This window comes from Urocitellus parryii, chromosome 11 (assembly GCF_045843805.1).
Source record: "Urocitellus parryii isolate mUroPar1 chromosome 11, mUroPar1.hap1, whole genome shotgun sequence".
In the NCBI taxonomy this organism is placed as follows: Eukaryota; Metazoa; Chordata; class Mammalia; order Rodentia; family Sciuridae; genus Urocitellus; species Urocitellus parryii.
In genome coordinates this window covers 84,544,546-84,566,377 of record NC_135541.1, presented here as the reverse complement: position 1 = coordinate 84,566,377, position 21,832 = coordinate 84,544,546, and the positions used below count along the sequence as shown (strand labels likewise).

General features: G+C 37.1%; 1 protein-coding gene across 3 annotated transcripts in view; it reads right to left on the bottom strand.

Moving 5' to 3' along the window:
* The window catches only part of Cdc14a (cell division cycle 14A), a 161,029-nt gene that overhangs the window by 17,607 nt on the left and 121,590 nt on the right, over positions 1–21,832 (bottom strand). For 2 of the 3 annotated variants that reach the window (XM_026379404.2, XM_026379406.2), the window contains exons 12-16: positions 12,186–12,345; positions 5,637–5,752; positions 4,042–4,092; positions 2,191–2,310; positions 864–1,443 (exon numbers count right to left, since the gene is read on the bottom strand). In XM_026379404.2, the coding sequence (XP_026235189.1) occupies positions 984–1,443; positions 2,191–2,310; positions 4,042–4,092; positions 5,637–5,752; positions 12,186–12,345 (907 nt within the window). In that variant the 3' untranslated portion in view covers positions 864–983. Of the gene's footprint in view, positions 1–863; positions 1,444–2,190; positions 2,311–4,041; positions 4,093–5,636; positions 5,753–12,185; positions 12,346–21,832 lie in introns of those variants that run through there. The other variant, XM_026379405.2, reaches the window with a different exon arrangement.

Genomic DNA, 21,832 nt, shown 5'->3' with positions numbered 1-21,832 from the left:
CCTGGGGTAGAGATGGGAGTGGAAATGAGTCCAACACATCTCTCTCTCTCTCTCTCTCTCTCTCTCTCTCTCTCTCTCTCTCTCTCACACACACACACACACACACACACACACACACACACACACACCAGCAAATGGAAGTGGGTCTCAGTAAGGACTGGCCACAGGGCTACTGTTTTGCTGAATGGGTCACAAGCGGCAGAGCTACCAGCACTTTTCCTTCTCCTTTGTTTGTCCTGTAGAAAGCAGCCTCTCCCTGAATGATGGCCGAGGAACCTCGGTAGCTGTGCAGGGGTGTGAGGCTACAGGTTTGCTCTGGCCCGGAGTGCAGTCATGCCCACCAGGCTTCACGTTTCCTTGAAATGTGGGATCTAGTACTCCTTCCATCTTAGTCCTAACAGGGCTTACTGATCATTCAAAAAGGAACTTGGAAGCTTAAAAAAATGATCTTGTTGGTAGAACATGTTTGCTGCCCATCTCTAGAAGAGAGATGGCTAATTCTAAACATCTTGTGACACTCTGCTGCTCTCCGCTCACCTGAGTCCCAGGCACCTACCTATGAGCCTTTCTTATAAAACACCTTCCATTTGCAATCAATTAATTCTGGGTCAGTTCCAGTCAAGGGCCTGAGGCTTAGTTCTGAGAAAACACTGTATGTTCAGGACTTTCCACATTTCAATATTCCAAGTCATAATTCCTAATACCACCACAACCCGAGCAAATGCTGTCAATGGCATTGCTCAGCTCTAGCCTCTCTATCATATATTCAGAGTGATTTGAAAACTGAACTGAAAAGCAAGTTAAGTCAATAGTGTCCATGATGAATGGAATAAAAGCTGTTTGCCCTTTAAAAGAAAGCACTTCAAAAGGAGGAAGGGAGAGAAAAATGAAAGAAGAAAACCCGGTTGAAACATGGAATTTACTTGAAGAGGAGCCAGCAGAAGTGGTGCATAGGGTTTCACAGCACAGAGGGCAGGCGATGATCAGAAGGCTTCATTGGCACTATTAAATTTCTTTGATGGCAACCTTGGCTGGGAAGGCAAGGCACAAAAGTTGCATTCAGGGTTCTGAGGACCAAGAGGTGATGTCTGTAAACTTACAGGGATAGAACGGCTCAAGAATCTCGCTGAAGAGGAAGAAAGCCCGGTGTAGGGGGGCCGGAGGATGGTGGCATGCTCCTCGGTCTTGGCGCTGTGGGGGCCCAGGTGGCTGTTGAGGTTGCCCCCACTGCTGCTGCTGCTGCTGTTGCTTCTGTTGTACTGGTTATTGTTGAGCTCAGGGTAATTTCTGGCAGGTGGCTGGGAGGTGCCATTCAAGAGGTTGGTGAACGGGCTGGCTGTGAAACCTGCCTTAGAGGATGAGGAGGTCTTTTTGTTCTCGGGATCATCTGTTGCAGCATTCAAGTTTCCTAGAGAACTGGCTAGCCGGGAGTTTATGGAAAAGCTGGATAGAAAACAAAGATGAGGAGGGAAAAAAAAAACTCAGGCAGCGATGTGTACTCACGCTGAGCTTGTGCTTCTAGGACACGTTCAGAACATTAGGGGAATATGACGGAGAGGATTCTGGTCAGTACAAATGATGACACATGGCCTCTTTTATTCCCCTCAGGGACATGAAAATATGTGCCCTTCACTTACACACGTCAAGTTCCTTGGTTAAAAGTTATTAACTAAGACCCAAGAAGCTGGGCTAACACTTTGACTAGAGATCCTGGAATACAACTGGGGGTTCTATGACACAGGAAATAAATGAAAAGTAAATATAAGGGGAGATTTAAGAGCAGACTTAGAATATTATTTAACTCATGCATACTTAAGCCCTCAGCTACATCAAACACCCCTACCCTTTTAGTCCGTTCTCACCTGCTTACATATATCAGGTGAGAAATGATAATACCATTTCTCATCTGTATGTGCAACTGAACTCCATTTTCTAGATCACACTAAGCAAGCTGGACATTCACTGACATTCCCTAGATGGATGGGACCCTCTACGATATTCCCTCCATCACCTTGTACCCTGCAAGCAAGATAGAAACAGAAGCCCCAGGAGATCAGAGTCTTTGGGGGGGGGGGGTTCTCCCATTTTCCCTTGTCCCCTCCTCTAGCAAAACTACAGGGAAACCCATCACCTGCTGTAGACCTCCTTTTACCTCAAGCCAGTACCTCGGAAAGGGACAGAAAAAATTACCTTCTCACGCTGGTGCCTGAAGATGAACCTCTGCTTATCCTTTTGGCCGTTGCTGAAGGGGCCAAAGCCACTTTTGAAGACTTCAAAGTAGACACAGATCCTTGTGGGGAAGAACTTAATCTTTGTGGGAAACAAATGGACAGAGTGTCACACTAAAGCTGTTTTATGTTTATGTTAAATAGGCACTAATGATCTAGGACAATAAATTAAAGAACCTTAATTATGTCATGTTCACCACCACCCCAGGAGGCAGCTGATTATACCACCCACCACCAAGAAAGGAGACAGAGCCCAAAGGAAAGGTTCTTCCTCCAAGTCACCCAGTTGGCAAAGTGCCACGCTGGGATTCAAATTCATGATCCTGCTGTCCCTGTCACTTCCCTACCTTCCCACTGCATTCATACAGCAGCAGATCCTTGGTCCCACTCAGATCCATCCTTCCCTTTCCAGCCCACAACTGCCAAGGTAAGCCCTCATTATCTCTTAGCCTCAATTGTTAGTGAGGGAGAATAGGTAAATTAAAAAAAAAAAATAGGCAAGAAGGAAGCTGGACTCAGTGGTGCATGCCTGTAATCCCAGCGGCTTGGGAGTCTGAGGCAGGAGGATTGAGAGTTCAAAGCCAGTCTCAGCAAAGGCGAGGCTCTAAATAACTCAGTGAGAACCCCATCTCCAAATAAAATACACAATAGGGCTGGGGATGAGGCTCAGTGGTCGAGTGTCCAGTACCATAAAAAAAAAAAAAAATAGGTAAGAAGAGAATGGAAATAGGAAAGAGACTATATCTTTAACTCAAAGCCTTATGCGAAAGTTTCTCTCTCCCAGGCCTGTCACTCCTAAATTTCTGTGAAGTCTATAAATCTTCACTCACAATCTTAAAGCCACCAAAAATTCACTCTCTTATGAAAATTGCCCTTTCCACTGCTTGAAAGGACAATGGTAGAGCACCTGTATTTACGAGAGACCCCACAATGGGCTGGGAGCACAAAATATACTGTGGCCACCATGATGGCCACATAGCCCTGGGGTACGTCTGGAAGGGAAAATTCCTTTTCACAGCAAACATTAAAAATAAAGTGTACTGTCATCAATGTTCATAACAGCACAATTCATACTAGCTAAGCTATGGAGCCAACCTAAGTGCCCTTGAACAGAAGAATAAATAAAGAAAATGTGATACACACACACACACACACACACACACACACACACACACACACACACTGGACTAATAATACTCAATAAGAAAAGAGAATAAAATTATGGTTTTTGCCTGTAAATGAATGGAACTGGAGACTGTCATGGCAAATGAAATAAGCCAATCTCCCTCAAATCCCCCATTTTCTAAAGGCACCCATAGAAAGGCCTTCTAGCCTGCAAGCTCTTCTTAAGATGTGGTCATGCCCTCACCACAGGGAGTCTGCCTCCAGCCCTGGGTACACCCCTGTGACCACCTGGGCCCACGCTGATGGCAGAGAATGTTTTCTTGGATATGTGGAGGCTAACCCACAATAAGTGTGGGGGCAGGGGTGGAAGTTCAGTGGATTAGACAAAGGAAACAAAGGGAAGGAGGGGTATAGGAATGCACCACTAGTGAAACTCCACATCATATACAACCACAAAGAATGGGATCCTATTCATTTATAATATGTCAAAATACACTCCACTGTGATTGTATATCTAAAAAGAACAAATAATAATAATAATAAAATACTTGTAACAATCCAGGACAGAAAGGGAAAAATTTAAAAAAACAAAAAACTGTGCAGTTTACTTTCATCAGTTTGAGTGTTAGAAAATAAATCTAAAAGATAGCATGTATTTATAAGCTACCAGAAATTCTGTTAACAGTACCTGAAAGGCTGGGACACTACTGCTCTCGGGAGCCCTTTTGCATCATCAGACCTGCAGAAATCAAAGACACATGCTCCAGCATAACTATGTTCATACATGTGGGTAAAGACCAAAAGGCACACCATATGGATGGAACTGGATCAGTAAAAAATACTAAACTGTCTGGAGGGAAAAACCTTGAGTGAATATTAATATTCATCTACTTTATAAAATAAATCCCAGAACCAGCAGGAAGTACATATTCCCTTAAGATGTCCTAAAAATCAAACATAAAGCTTTTTGAAATTTATTTTTATCAATATAAAGCTATTTCTTATAGTTCCAAGCAAAGATGGTGAATAAAAAAGGCCAACAATGTACGCTGATCTTGAAGAACCTTCCACTGACTTAGAAAGAAAACACAGAGTGAAAAGAGCAGGGGTTTGAAGAGTCCTGGGTTGGAATGTTAGCTCCTTCCTAACTCCATCCCCTGGGAAGCAACTTGACCTAACATGGATCCATCCAAACATGGATGATGGAGCAGACCTTTGTGTTAACTCTGTTAAGCCTCTTATTTGAACTAAGACCTAACCTGGCCCCTTGTCCATAATAGATGCTCAGTAAATGGAACTCCTCTCCTCCACCTGCTACTGGTCATTGGTGGTTCCTAAAAACAAGGCTTGCTATCCCATTTTCTCACCATCCTATAGAAAATCCTATAGAAAAATCATAACCTCAACATGAACCTTTATTTCTTAGATCAGTAGACCAGTACTCCAAGATTCAATATAAATTAAGCATTATAACAATGAAACTAAATCCCATCAATCCATTTGATATTTATCATAGTGACCACAAAAATCCTTCCTGCTATGCCTGTCTTTCACTTGTAAATTAAAGAAGACATTTCCCACAACATTCATTTCATTTGTGGACTGGGACCTTGTCACCCTACATATTGCTGCAAAGAATCTTGACTATATTTTCAGATTTTGCACCAACATTGAGTCTGAAACCTTTTATTTTAATTTTTTTGTAAATTTTTTATCTACTCTGAATTATAAGCAGGTTTCAGATGCTGCAGTCAGAAGTCAAGTTCCATCATTGATTTTGATGATTAATTTCAGACTTCAAAATCAACATGTTTTTAATTTTATAGGCACACATAAGAATCACTTATTAAATTCTTACCAACAGAAAGTAAAGTCAAGGGATTAGTAGCCAAAGCTTGCATAAATTCGTTTCTGCACACCTGGCTTCAATGATAAAGCCTTGACACACCAGTAAGGATTTGCCATAAGATAGAAAACACACATGGGAGAAAGGTAGAATTCCAAATGGAATTTGGGTCAGAGTACAAGAGACAATAACTACTTAGCAGCTTCACGTAGAATTCCAGAGACTGAGATGTAGCAATTGCTTTCAATAAGCTTTGAAAATTTAGCTACTACCAAACAGTGATAAAATACATAGTAAATAGACAACATATAGTTGTAATAAATCAAAACACCTGACCCAAACTTGGCATTTGTGGGATGATATTCAAAAAAGAAGATTAAATGTTTTAACCACGAATGAAAGCACACCAGGAATTTTAAAGTTTAAAGCATATCTACCTAAATGCACAGGTCGGTGAGGAGCGTGGCTGTCTCTGACTTTTTAAGGCACGTAGTTTGTCTCCCTGGGTTATATTATTTTTCATTTCCACATCTTCATCCTCTTCTAAATTATTCTGGAAAAAATTATGTTCCATAGAAAGGTCGTTATCAACAATTTTACTTTATGCAGATTTCTTAACAGAGTATAGATTATCTGTATTTACAAATACTTCCTATATAAATTATTATATAGATTGAATGTACTCTCAATTCATCATTATGCAAGTATACACTAAAGAATGGTTAACTATTTGCCATTTAAATAACTGGTAAAATTCCAAATGAAAGAATTTTGGTTACGGATGTGGTAGAATTGAAAAGGAGCTATTTGTTTTAATGGACCAAAGAATCCCTCATGCAAACACAATCATACTTTGGAAAATAGCCCAATACCGTCTGACTCAAGAGATACAGAACAAATATATTTTCAGATACTACCAGAAGCCATCAATGCAAATTCCATAGCTTGTTTACAAAAATGCAAGATAAAATAACTGAAGATATCTGCACAGTAACTCATTAACATCACTTAACACTAGTAAAAGCACTCCAGCCCTTTCCGGGAGTTTAAGGACCAGTGTCACTTAAGCTGGGAAAGCACGTTTCCTTCTGAGTCAGTTTTGTAGTTTGAAAAACAGAGAAGTACCATGTTAGTATTTTCACATGCCAGTTCAAGGGGAGTAGAGGTGATAAGGAGATAAAAGAAGTAAATCCTATCTACCACAGCAGGAGGCAACAGGAAAAGATCTAAGATTTATTTAGAAAAACAGCAATAAACAAGGTAGTTAGAAATATGGCAGTGAAAATACTAGTATAATTTGCTCAGCAGTCTGCGGAAATGGAAAGGTGAGATAGGGAACTGTATTTTAATTGTTAGAATCCAATACTTTTGATATTTTTAAAGCTGTGGTCATATCTCACTTGAAAAAATAAAAGCTGAGGCTGGGGCTGGGGCTGGGGCTGAGTGGTAGTGCACTTGCCTGGCATGTGTGAGGAACTGGGTTGGATTCTCAGCACCACATATAAATACATAAAATAAAGGTCTGTCAATAACTAGAAAAATATCTTTAAAAAGAAAAGCTAATTTTAAAGAATATATAGTTCTAAATTAGCTATATACTTAAAATTATAATTACACATTTTTATTCTCTCATTCTTTTTTGTAAATAATACCACATTTCAAAAACAGAAAACAACAAAAATGTAAGCACACTGGCATCTACCTAACTAACTAGATTGAACATATTTTTTACTTTCTTAAGTTTACTTAAGTACCATCACTTTCCAAAAGAAAGAAAACTATAATACATATATGGTTCCAGCTCTCAACCTCCAGAGAGGAAAATAATGTCTCTTCTTTAAGAAGAATTATCAGGGCTGGGGTTGTGGCTCAGTGGTAGAGCACTTGCCTAGCATGGGTGAGGCACTGGATTCGATTCTCAGCACTATGTATAAATAAATTAAAAAAATAAAGGTCCATCAACAACTAAAAAATATTGTTTTTAAAAAAGAAGAATTATCATATTGTATTTGTTTGGCACAAGAAATAAAGCACAATAAGCATGAAAAAATATTGAAACCACCTTTATATTCACCATCAAAATCCAAACACATTAACATTTTGGCACACAATTTTTCCTGTACTACACACATCCCCATGATATACTTCTTCCTTATCAAAAGAGGTTATGTTTTAAACACTACTTTGTAACTTGTTTTTTCTATTAAAAATACAGTTTGTGGAAGCATATCAGGACAAATAAAAAAAGATCTCTACATTATCATCTTATAGTCCCATACAATTCAATTGTCTAGAAATGCCAAATTGTATTATTTAACAAAACCCCTGTTCTCTGTCTTTCTGCACTATAAATAGACTCCACAAATATTCCCCTATACACACATGGTTATTTAGTACTGTCTTATTATTGCCATAAGACAAATTCATAGAAGTGGAATCACCAAGTTCATTTTAAAGTTGTCTTCTACATGTTATCAAATTGCCCTCCACCACAGCCATACCATTTAAACTTCATCTAGAAAAGTTTAAGAGCCTATTATTCCCTTAAACCCTTGCCAATACTGTATAGATTTCTTTAATGTTTGAAAGGTATAATCAGCATCTCATCATTTAAATTTATGCTTCTTTCATTTTTAGGGAAACAGAACATCTCTTATGTTTAGCAGCTACAACGGTTTCCATATTGCTTTATTTGGGTGCATGGTGTCTTCACGTTGATACACACACACACACACACACACACACACACACAACATTCTCATTTTTATGTCTTTCAATTTCCTCCTAATTGCTACTGTGAAGAGAATGAGTGGGAGAAAGCAAAGACTGGGCGTGGAGAGGACAGCTAAATGGCTACTGCAGGGTGTGGTGAGAGGTGATGGGTTGGACTAGGTTATAGGAAACTGCTTATAAGTCTGTACTTGAGGAAGAGGGAAAAAGAGGGGGAAATGATCAAGATTATATAGATCTGAAAAAACATACTAAAATTCAAATTATGTTCGTTTGTCTAAAGTGATCTTCCCTCAATTTATTTCTGTGGCTACTGGATGTAGTTTAGGGTATTTTTAGGACTAAAAGATATAGAACATACAAACTACAAAATTGTCAGTAATTGATTATTTGCCTTCAAACTCTTTAACCCAAGTACTACACAATGTTATTCAAAACACATTTACATTAATTTACAAAGTAAAGAAGCTAAAAACTTGAAGGGGAAAAGATTTTGGACCTGTGGAATACTGAATAAAATACACAAAACATGCATATACTCAAGTCCTATGTTTATAAGGGAATTGATCCTAAATATATACCCCGTCAAAAGAGCCAGTGTGTATAGGATTGGGTGGGGGTACTCATTAGAAACGTATTTCTATATATTATGATTCTGAGAGAAATTTATTAAAAAGCAGCTAAGGTTTTGTTCAAAATTACTTTATTAATGTACTAAAACCACAGTGATAACCTCATGGAGTGACCTCGCAGTAAGGTGACTGAGTACACAGATGGGGCCAGCGTTCCTGGGTTCTAATGAGAGCTCCACCATATGCTTTGTGATCTTGGAGAGGTGCCTCACCTTTCTTCACTTCAGTTCTGTATTCTGTAACGGGCCTCATGCTGATGGTTATGACATATGGCTACTGTAAGGATTAAAGAGTTATTCCAGCCTAAAGTGCTTAGAAGAGTTCCTGTCATGTACTGGGTGCTCTTTAGGTGGCTATTGTCATACTAAGTTCCTTGTTTAACTCAACTATTTACACTTTAAATTTTTAAATAAAGTGTTTTGAATTCCATCTTCTTCGGGTTACTTTTTTCTGGTTTTTTGTTTTATGTTTCCCGTAATGGTGGGGATTAAACCCAGGGTCTGGCACATGCTAGGCAAGTGCTCTACCAACCAGCAACACCCAGGCCTTTTGTTTTTTTAAACCCAACCCATAATGAACACTTACAACCCCCTAAATGTCAAAATTTACACTTATTGCTGGGACTTTTGTATTTGAGCATATATTGTCTGTTGGATTATTGCCAATTCCACATCTGTGTCCTTGTTCTTTCTTTTCTCTGAAACGGTAAGCCTTCTTCATTCACTCGAGTAACATCTATTAAGGCCCTGTGGACCAGGAATAGAACCATGATGAGATAAAAACCTACCGTTATACAATGTACCACCTGGCAGGGGAGCACAGATAAAGGCCTTAGAGGAGAAGCACAGAGCAAGCCAGGAGCATGGAGCAGGACCCTAAGTTAGATCAGCAGGCAGTATGTATTTCAGAGCGCTTAGCCCAGAAATAAAGACCAGGTTCAATAAAGGTAAAGCCTCTATTTTTCAAGATTCCTCATAATTCTCAGTGGACTAAGAAATTTATTAAAGCCCCAGCCTTGTCCATTAGTATAATCTGCATCACTCTGGTTAGTATTTTTTCCCACCCACTAACCACTAAAAAACTATATGTAAATTGTCTAGATTAGGACATTACAGAGCATCCTAATAACCAGTCACAAGAAAATTCTTTTAGCCATAGAAAACAAAAATAATTTAGAATCACTCCTTTCAATCTTTTATTAATTATTTAAATGGTAATCTCTAAAGAACTAACTACATAAATCCAGAACTTGCATAGGCTTCTACCCTGAACCTGCAACTTGAAATCATCAAAATCCTTATAGTGTTCTTGACTTTTTTCCCCTACTTTCAATTAACAAGAACAAAGATACTATTCTCTATTAAGTCCATTTTTGAGTAAACTAATTCCCCTATTAGTGTTCCATGGATGGCATTAGGTAAGTAGGGGGGAAAAAAAGAGTTCACTGTGTAAAATACTAAGCATACCATCATCCTCTGGCACTTCTGAATTCTTTCATTTCTGCACCCTATAACTGCAGAAACAACAGCACTCATGAATGGTTAAAGCTAAAATAATTAGTTGGTGGGATACAATAATACCCACCACAATTCATAATTTGTGCCCCACCCCCAAGATTCACATGTTGAAATCCTAACCCCTCAGGTGATGCAGGAAGAGGTGGGTCCTTTGAGAGGTGATTAGAGCCCTCATAAATGGGATTACTACCCTTATAAAAGAGGCCCCAAGGAGCCTCTGCGTGAAAACACAGGAGAATGCACCAGCTATGGACCAGAAAGCAGGCCCCTACCAGACACAGAATCTCCCAGCTACTTAAACATGGACTCCACAGCCTCCGGAATCATAAGAAATGAATTCCTATTATTTATTAGCCACCCAGTTTATGGTATTTTCTTGTAGCCACCTATATCATGGGGCACAGCAGGGGTCATAGAAACAGCCAGCAACTAAAAATAAGTCTATATTTAAAACTAGCATATTTTAAATTTCAATCATATGGCATTCCTTGCTATTCTAGTGATAAGCATTAATTATTCTTAAGTTCAACAAAATGGGATCTAAAAAATGAGAATCAAGTGTACAAAGTACCGGACATTAATTTAATATAGCATCCTACAAAAAGAATTGTTATTGGAAGTTAAATGTGTTCCTCAGATAAAGGGATAAATGTCTTTTGTCTTTTCAAAGGTCATAACTCAAAGCCCTATTTACTTGAATTCAACCTAGGAAGGAAATGCTGACCAGAGCAAGAAAAGTGTTCTTGCTTAGCAATACTGTCACATTAAAATGCTCCTTCACATCCTTTCTGTTTGTTTTTAATAGGCCAGACTGCAACCCAGAGACAAGAAAAAATCAACAAAGGCTCTGAACATCAACATGACCTTGGCTAACATTTGCATTCCACCAGGACAGATGACTCAAACAAGTAAACTTAGCCATTCCATCAGTGGCTGCCTTGCGGAACATACACAGAGCTTAAAAAATCAGTTCCTTTAGGAGTCTCCATCCTTTGTCCTTCAAAAAGAAAAAAAAAAAAAAAAACTCACTCTCACCACCTCCAAGCACTCTGGTTCTCTTTCTTGCCAAAAGAAATGTTCAGAAGATGCCAAATGTTGACCTAAAAGAGCTATCATTCACTCCTTCCATTTTGGGTTGCTCAAAGGTGTTAAGTTGCAGGGTTTTATCAAGGCCTTGGTCTGGGGCTAATGGATTGCCCTCCAATAGAATGCTTTAAATATTTTTAAACATTTTTTTTCTTCTTTAGGGATATAAAAATATAAACCAAGTACTTAACTTCACTTCAGGCATAATGATGGAAAGGAGCTAAACTAGGAACTAGAAGTCCAATCTCAAAGCGGTCCCACTCTTAAATAATTCTGGGACCTTGGGCAAGTGACAAATTTTCTGGGACCCTGGTTTATTATGCATACAAGAACTAGAAAAATTGATTGTAAGGTTGCTTCTCCTTCAAAAAATGCTCATGATCCTAATTCTTACTAAGTCACTTCCTGCCATATCAAAGTTAGCAGGGAATAATGGGAAAAATACCAGATTGGGATCTGACACGCATGGGTTTTAACACTGAGGTTAGAACATCTGATACACAATTTCCTTACTATAGGAGAAATAATATTACCTAACTCACCAAGTGGTTATGAAGATTAAACAAGATGACACACAACATCTATTAAAGAGGTTTGCTTTGAATAGAGCCTCAGAAAATGTATTCCCTAATTGTGTTTTCCACTCTGCACTTACTTTACAAATCAACATGAATTGAAGTCTTTCAAAGTACCACATGGACTACTTATTCAATTGTAACATTAAAATTTCTATTTCCAAATAGTTTGCTTTTCTACCTCCTTCCTATGAATATTCTGCATATCTGAATAGCCTCCTTTCTAATTGTACTCCTTCAATTATAGCTTTTTTTTTTTGTTCTTTCTTTTCAAGGGCAATTGGTTTCTTTGCTCTGCTCCTTGCTTGCATGTGGATAACTCCACACCTAAACATTTGGTCCTCTCAGCATCTCAGAGAAAAGATACTGCTATGTCATACCTGTTCAACTGGAAAACAAATACAAATTAATCTAATTGAGATAGAATCTTCCTGGGGGAAACTCACCTCTCCAAATCTTTCCATGTTTTGTATTTTTGATAAGCTTCCACTAATAGACATATCATCCAAGCTAGAAAGAATTTTATTAATACTTCCTTCACTGGATGGTCTATTTTTCAGTTTGGATCGGAAAATGTCTCCTTGTACCCACAATGATGCTTGTTTTCTGTAAGAGAGCAATCAAAAACAATCTTTAAAATAAACTACTACCATCTCTTCCTAAAAATTAAAAAGAGAAAATATTAGCAGGACAACATTTACAAATCAGACTATGAAAATCAGATTGTGAAATAAGATATTCATATTATGAAATTTTGAACAAAGAAAAATAAAATATCTTTCAAAAGTCAAAATAAATTTAAATTCTATATTAAACACAAATAAACACAAACATTTGTCCATATAACTATGCATGGGTTGACTATTGAGGCCCTCATTATAAAGACTTGAGAAGTTTCTGGCCTTTCAAATATGAACTTGAAGTTTGTAAGATATCTTTCAAGTAGTAGTTTGATTTGTCTGTTATAAAAACAACCAGAATGAATTGGATTGACAACAGATGCAAGAACTCAGGTTACGTGGAGATTATACCCCCAAAAGCACTAAGCACCTCTTTTTTGTGGACCCTCAACACATAACTTTTAAAACCCCACTCTTAAAATCTAAAAGCAAGTCCTAAAAATCCCAATCAGTTTTTCCTTTGGGAAAAGAAAATGTGAGGTTCATTCATAACCTTTCTTTTATTCAGAAGGCACAAATGCAACTGTTTTCAAGGTTATCAGAAGAGAACTTAAAATACATGAGCAAAATAATCATCAAGGGCTTCTATTTTTATTGGTGAGGTCACCTTCATACATTTCTTTTAAGATAAGTTATTCCATAGAATAGTTTTATTTCTATCCTATATCACATTCTACAGGGAGGAATTAATCATGAGGAACATTAGCAGTCAATGAATAACAGCATTATCAGGGTGACGCTACCAATAAGAACAGATTTTTTTTTTTTTTTAAGCAACAGGCAAAGAAAGCAATCCTTTCTCTCACAGTTTCTACATATCACATAATTCAGGTTTATTAACAAAAGAAGTAAAGCAATGTTACACAGGGCCCTTGCAAAAGAATCCATCTCCCATTATAAATAAAGTTTATTCTCAAGTCAGTACATTGTTGTTTTTGGTCAAACACCATTGAATGTCAGGAAGAATAGGTTAACCTGTAGATCACAGCTATAGTGCACATGTGTAATCCCCCAACACACATTTAGATATTATCTTACAAAAATAAACACTGTGTATAACATAAAAAAATTACTGAAGTATTATTTGCAATAGAAAAAATTGTTGGGAACACCCTGGTGGAAAACCAGCTCATTAGATTGCATTAGCCCCATTTTATGCAGTATTTCATGGATGCATAAAGCCTGTGATGGACCCACATGAGGTAACAGGAAAGAATGGCCATGAAATGAAGTATTAATAAGTAAAAAGTACAAGTGGCAGAGTATGGAAAGTGAGGTCCCTTTTGTGTTAAAGGAAATAAAAAAGTTGTAATGTTAACGAAAAGTTCAGTTACCTAAAAAAAAAAAAAAAAACCTCACAAAATATTCACCAGTTACCCTGAGAAGGGTGATAAGGGAAACTTTCACTTTCTACTACATCATGTCGACACTACTTGACTTCTTTTTAACAATATGCCTCAATCACTTTGGGGGGGAAAAAAGTGATCTAAAAAACCAAATAAAAATAACGATGAAAGCAGAACAAAGCTAGATAAGTACGGAAAGGAATCTTTGAGGTTGTTATAAGAGATGACAGACAACACGTCACAGTATATTCTTAACAACACGACTTACAATGGTCCTTTAGAAGTTAGCAGAATAACTGCAAAAAGGTTAACAGCATGGGGTAGGACTGGATGAGTGGAGGACTTTCTTTTTAGTAGAATATCCTACCCTACTTTCAAATATGAGGTAATTTTTCCTTTTTCCTCCCTATTTTAAAATATATATATATATATAAAAATATATATATATTCCAAGTAAAACAAAGGGGGAAGAAATACCTTTACATCTGATTTCTGAGATAGCAAATATACAGGTTATAGATATAAAATATGTTGTCCACATATAGGACTAACCTACCATTTCTTATATTGTTCTCAAATTGAAAACTAGTTTGAATTGTCTTAGCAAAGTTTAGTGTACTTCTGAATAGATCAAATGTATTTTAAAAGTCTGCTGAGTTTTTTAAAAATAGGAATAAAATTAAAATTCAAAAAATCTACATACATCAATTTACTAGGCAAGATCTGCCTTCTATCATGGTGGAACTTGATTTTTGGAAGAAACCTCTGAGATGTCTTTTCTGAGCTTAGGATATGTACATTGATGAGATTAACATACCACTGCACCACAGTTAATTTATCCTATATATCAACTGTAAAAATATGGATTCAAAACAAAGTCAACATTTCTTTCCTTAGTTCAAATCTTAATAAAATCAGGGAATAACCTCTCACATTTCACATCTTCAAAAAAAAAAATCTTGCTTTCTTTTTTTTCTACCTCCTAATTCACTACTGCATGCCAACAGCTAGCATAACCTCTGCTCTAATCCTTGAATCTTATGACCTCCACACAGTAGTGCACAAACAGTAGAGTCCTTGACAGAGAAAGAATGGTTCAAAAGATGACTGTTAAATTCATTAAAGTGTTTAGGGTATCTGGTTAAAACTCCCACTATAATAAGGGAGACAGAATTCAGCTTTATCACAAATATGACAAATTCAGATCAACAAAATACCAAATGAATAGGAACATAAAGGCTGGGATTGGGGCTCAGCAATAGAGCACTCGCCAAAGCCTATGTGAGACACTGGGTTCAATCCTCATCATCACATAAGTAAGTAAGTAAGTAAATAAATAAATAAATAAGTCCTGTCCACCTACAACTAAATACACACACACACACACACACACACACCCCAAAAAAAGAATAAGCCTAAGTATAAAAAAACAAATCCTGTCCCTTAAGAAGTTCTTGGTTTAGGACGAGAAAAGTAAACAACTGAAAACCAGTATTATAAGCTCTATGACCAAGATTCACACAGAACCCTAGGAGAAGGGGCCCCAACACAATCTGAGGGACTCAAAGAGAAATTACCAAAGAATCCAGACGTACATCATTGTGGTGCACAATGGATGTTTCCATCAACTGTGGATCATGTATATGTAGGTGGTCCCATGAGATTACAATGGAGCTGAAAACTTCCTATTGCCTAGTGACATCAAAGTCATAACAAGGCCATCATGCGACACGCTCCTCACATGTTCATGGAGATGCTGGTATAAGCAAATCCACAGTGCTGCCAGTCATATAAAAGAACAGTACATACAATTACGTATCCTACATAATGCCCAACAGTGATAATAAATGACTGTTATGGACCTATGTACTTACTATACTATACTTTAATTATTATTTTAGAGTGTTCTCCTTCTACTTGTTTAAAAAAAAAAAGTCTACTATATAACACCATGCTTTGTCACAGGCAGCAGCCTCACACATCTTGTTTTTGCTACTATTTCTTCATTGCATCAAGAGGCCAGGTGAAGCAATTGACCTATACCATCTAGGCTTGTGTAAGTCCAACTATCATATTCACAGGATGACAAAATCAACTGTCCTTAGGCAAAAAAAAAAAAAAAAAAAAAATCTGAGAACTCCCTGTCCTAAGTCAATGCACAACTCTATCTGGAAATACATAAGCAGGACTTAGCCAGCAAAAAGCATCCCCAAAGCAAAGAAAACAATGTGTAAGCTGCAGAAATAGTGATATCAGAGAACATGGCATGTTTGGGGAACAGAGTTGTTTAATTTGGCTGAAGCTAAGGATTTTAGAGAAGTAGGTAAGAAGCAGCTCAGGATGGGTCCTGCATGCTATGCTAAGACATAATAAATCAAATAAATCCACAAATAAATCAAAGACCTGTAACCGTCTTTAGGAATAAAAACCATAAAGTGGGTATAGAGGCAGAGGAACAAAACCTAAGAGGCTAAGTTGGGGGAAAAAAAAACTCCAATTCTAAAATAAGTTATAAAATGAAAATCTGATACTGCTGCTAGAGATGAAAATTACAAAGTGACAACTTTCACATGCTTGGTTTAAAAGATTCAATCTGTCCCATCTCTGGAAAGACTTGATTTGAACCTGAATATTAAAGATGAATAAGGTGTCAGAGATGATTTGAGTGTTGCTAAGCGATGCTGTACGCAAGTGCTTCTTGGAAAAAAAAAAAAAGCAGTGCTCACGAAAATACCTTTTTATTGACAATGAAAACCACGCAAGCTTTTATTGTGGTGTCTGTTACTCTTTAAAAGTCTCATCTCCAACAAAAGAAGTAAAACATGTACTTTTGTATTTAACATTTAAAAATCAAATTTTATGAAGCTAACACATCTGCTGGAAGTAAACCCTCCAATTATGCAGTGCATAGAGTTTGAAACCACTGGTCCTTGGTACCAGAATCCATGCTTTGCAATGATAGGAAGAGATTGGTCTTGATCTGAACACCACGTTGAGAGATGTAACAGGATGGGGTAATTGCTTTTGGCTGTGTCCTGCCCCTTGGTTAGTCAGACTTAACCTAGCCAAGAAAGGGACTAAGAAAATAACTAAACAACTTGGCTTCATTATGAGCCAATTTATAATTGATTCTGACATAGAGACTTCATATTTCTTAATAAATATCTCATTGTATAGTCCTATAGTGAAACTCAAGTCAGTTGTGCTGCTATAAATATTTCTGTTTTTTTGAGTCCAGAGAACAATGTATGTCATTTAGTAGCTATTCCTGTTTGTGGCTGACTCTTCTCCCTCATTTCCTTAAATCAAGCTGATCCTACCTTTACACCATCCTAACTCCTCATCTTCAGTACACCTTCAATCCTGGACACATTTTTTCCAGGATGACCCAATCCTGATTCCAAAGTCCATTCAAAGTCACTATCTGGTCATTTTGTGTAGACTTCCTAGCACTTTCTAGTTTGGCCTGGGCCTACTCTAGCAGTGACTAAGATCATAATCTATACCTCCTACTCTACCATCTCAGGGCTGTTATAGACACAGAGGTAGTTCCCAGCTAAAGAAGTGGGCTGATGAATGCTCTAGCTTGATGTCATAGGAAGACAGATGAAAGGCTACAACCAATGGGCAGCAGATGAGGTGACAGGTATTGAAAGGGTCCTACAAAAACACTGAGCCATAAATGGAAGATATTTAGAAAGAGAATTTCTGAAGGCATAAGAAAATGCTCTTAATTTTGAAAAGTACAAGGAAACAATGTTAGAAGGCAAAAAAAAAAAAAAGGAATAGGGAATTCTTAGATATATTCAACTAGCTAGATCTAGCTTAGGTATAACCCCCACAATCAGGTATTAGATCATTGGAATGTGAGGCCAAACACAAACTTCATACCTAAACCTACCATTTTACTGCTTTCAATATTTTTTCTTCCTATCTCTAGCCCTTTTCATATATTTTTATGTAGAACACAGGCAACAAAACAAAAACCATTCGAAGGGAGGATATAGAAAAACTGGACCCCTCTTTCATTTTTGGTAGAAATGTAAAATGATACAGCTGCTATGGAAAAGAGCTTGGCAATACCTCAAAAAATTAAAGAGAATTTTCACACCATGCAGCAAGTTCATTTCTGGGTCTATGCCCAAAAGAATTGAAAGTGGACCTTAAACAAATGCTCATGCAGCATTACTCACAAGGACCAAGAAGTAGGAAAAACTAAACAGCTGTCAATAAACAAATGGATAAACAAAAGATGGTACATATATCCAATGAAAAATTATTCAGCCTTCAAAAGGAATAAAATTCTGATACACACTACAAGAATCAACATGCTACAATTATGACATGTGCAATCAATTACAACATGAATGAACCTTGAAAATGCTATGCCAAGTGAAATAAGCCAGATACAAAGAACAAATATTGTAAGATTTGACTTATATGAGGTACCTAGAATAGACAAATTCAAGGAACAGTAGATAGAATATAGCTTCCCAGGAGCTGAGGGACCGGATAATGAGGATTTATTGGTAAATTTATTAGTTTCTGTTTGGGATGATGAAAAAGTTCTGGAAATAGTGGCAATGGCTGCATGACATTATAAATGTACTTAAAACCACTGAATTGTATACCTCAAATGGGTTAAAATGGTAAATTTTATGTTGTACATGCTTTACCACAAACATTTAATTTAAAAATTAAATTTTCTATCTGGAACAATTGGAATGACTATTTCAAGATAAATTTCAGACACTACAACTAAATAAAATTCTGATATAGACAATTATTAAAGCTTGAATTCATATTAGTGTTTTATTTTTGCATAGCAAAGTTTCAATGTCAATTAACAGTCAATAAAGGGACAGAAAATACAATAGTAAATACTGAAAAGAAAATCAGAAGCTTCTATAATAGTATTATTGCAAAAAAGGTCACTTTTAACAAATAGTGCAAACTAAAACTTTTGTGATATGCCTTATTCTAATAAAGGAACCAAACTTATCTTCTGTTGTTAGGTTCTGATTTTTTTATATTTAAGATTTTAATTTCTTTATTTAAGAACAAAATGTTAAATCCTTACATTTATTATTAAATACTTGACCTAATTGCACATATCTAAAAGAAAAACCTATTAGGAAATGGCAGGGGTCAATCCCAACTAAAACTCAAACCATCACCATTAGACTTTTCTAGCATTTTTCCGTTTGCTAAACAGGTTTTCTTCATGTCATTTTTAGTAATTTCTAAAATCAAAAGCAATATCTAAACTATTAATTTCTGATCCAGCTCAATTCAATTGTGAAATTGACCGAATGCTCAAAGCACCATAATGAGATGTGCAAATTGACACCTACAGAGTAAGAATGAGCCAAAAACATGTGCTGTGGATTTGGCTCAAGGACCCCATCATCACATTACCTTGGAGCTTGTCAGAAATGCAGATTCTCAAGCCCCACCCAGACCTGCTGGATTGGACACTGTACTTAACAAGACCCCTAAGTGACTCTTACCCTAAAGTCTGAGAAGCACAAAAGACAATGGAAACCCTTACAGCTACCTAAATGCTAAAAAATACTTTTGGATTTAGGAATGAAAAAGGGTTCAACCACAAAATTGCTCCCTTTTAAAGATGACTTAATTCAAAAGGGCAGCTCTGCTTCACAGAGCGAACTCTCCACGGGGTCCAGATTTCGATTCATTACATGAGTTTTGCTAAACATCCCCCATGAAAGCCCAGCATCTGTCCCTCAATAATCCCTTGAAGCATCCTTGGATGAAAGTGTTAATGGATTGTGATCTAGAGGTCAACATAATTCAATAAATAGAATCAACCAAATTTTACCACTGCCTGGCTCCACCTTCATACTTTTACAGGTTGTCTCTGAGAAGGATGAGTAATGAGAAGGCTCAATAACAAAAGAGCTGTAAAGCACATCTTGAGAAGAACCTTAAGAACCTTGAGGTTGTTTAGAAGAAAAAACATTTGGATTTCAAAATGGTATCCTAGCTTAAGAATTTCAGGTTTAAGTAGGAGAAAGAAACACCTATGGTTGCTTTTGTAAACGTGACCTCTATATCCTAGGGGAAAAAAAAAAAACTTGTATAAAACTGACAAACTTTGTATAACAAAGGAATAGTTCTGAAGCTACCCATACATAAATTTATCAGTGACTTGCAAGAACAGTAACAAACATCTCTCACGGCCAGTGACATAAGGGGAATGTTCACTTGAGACACAGAAACACCTGGACATATTTTTGATCTTCAAGGATGAGCAGGATATGACAAACGAGCTCTTCTACAGACATAGATTTGGAATTAACATTATCTAAAAAGCACTGATTGGCTTTTCACCTCTGAGAGAAAGAATACAACCCCTTTAACTTGTTCAGTCACTTGTGACAGATGAGAACCTAATGAAAGCTTTTTCACCTTCTTATTTCTGTCTTAATGGACACGTTAATTATTCATGCTTCTGCGTCATCACTGACTTCACCCTCATCGTCCCTCTGTCATTAGTCAGTCTTCAAAGCTTGGTATTCTTTTTCCTTGAAATGTTTTTGGAGCCCATCTCCAACTCTTTGGTGCAATGTCTAGCCCTTTTGAAAAGGCCCTGTCTCCCTGACAGATGGCAGTGGTCTCCTTTTTAGCTTCTCTGATTTTGACACCCATCATCTGATTCATCTCACACAGTTACAGCCCAATCTTCCTTAAATATTACTTGGGTCACACGACTTCCCATACGTCAAGTACTCCAAAATAGAAGGTACAATGAAAAAGAGAAGTTTAGAATATCCCAGTTCATCATTAGGATCTATACATGCTGCTCTACATATTTACTGATGAAACAAAGACATATTAGTTTCCTATGGCCACTGCAAAAAGACTACCACAAACATAGTGGTTTAAAAGAACACAGATTTACTTTCTTAGAATTCTGGAGTTTGAATGTCTAAATGCAATCCCAATCAAAATCCCAATGGCATTCCTTATAGAAATAGAAAAAGCAATCATGAAATTCATCTGGAAAAAAAAGAGACCCAGAATAGCCAAAGCGATCCTTAGCAATAAGAGAGAAGCTGGTAGAATTACTATTTCAGACCTAAAACAACACTGCAGAGCAATAATAAATAAAACAGCATGGTATTGGCACCAAAATAGACCTGTAGACCAATGATACAGAATAGAGGACACAGAGTCTAACCCACCTAACTTCAGTTACCTTATATTAGACAAAGGTGCCAAAAATGTACATTGGAGAAAAGATAGCCTCTTCAACAAATGGTGCTGGGGAAACTGAAAATCCACATGTAACAAAATGAAATTAAACTTCTATCTCTCACCATGTGCAAAACTCAACTCAAAGTGGATCAAGGACCTAGGAATTAAGCCAGAGATGTTGCACCTAGTGGAATAAAAAGTAGGTCCAAATCTCCATCATGTCGGTTTAGGCCCAAACTTTCTTAATAAAACTTCTGTAGCGTAAGAATTAAAACCAAGAATCAATAAATGGGATGGATTCAAACTAAAAAAACTTCTTCTCAGCAAAAGAAACAATCAGTGAGGTGAACAGAAAACCTACAGAATGGGATCAAATCTTTACCACTCGCACATCAGATAGATTACTAATCTAGAGGATATATAAAGAACTCAAAAATCTTAACACCAAAAAAACCAAAAAACCCAATCAACAAATGGGCCAAGGACCTAAACAGACACTTCTCAGAAGAGGACATACAATCAATCAACAAACATGAAAAACATTCAACATCTCTTAGAATTCTGGAGTTTGAATATCTAAAATCAGTTGTGCTGTGATAAAGTCAAGGCACAGGCAGGGTCGGTTCCTTCTGGAGACTCTGAGGAGAGAATCTGTTTTCTTGCCTTTAACAGCTTCTGGTGGCTGCCATGTTCCTTGGCTCATGGCTCCTTCCTCCAGCTTCAAAGTGCATTGGTACAATCTCTGCTTCTGTCATCACATTCCTGTGTCCTCTAAATGACTCTTCCTGTGCTCCCTATTTAAGGACACACCGGAATAATACAGGATAATCTTCTCAAGATTATTAA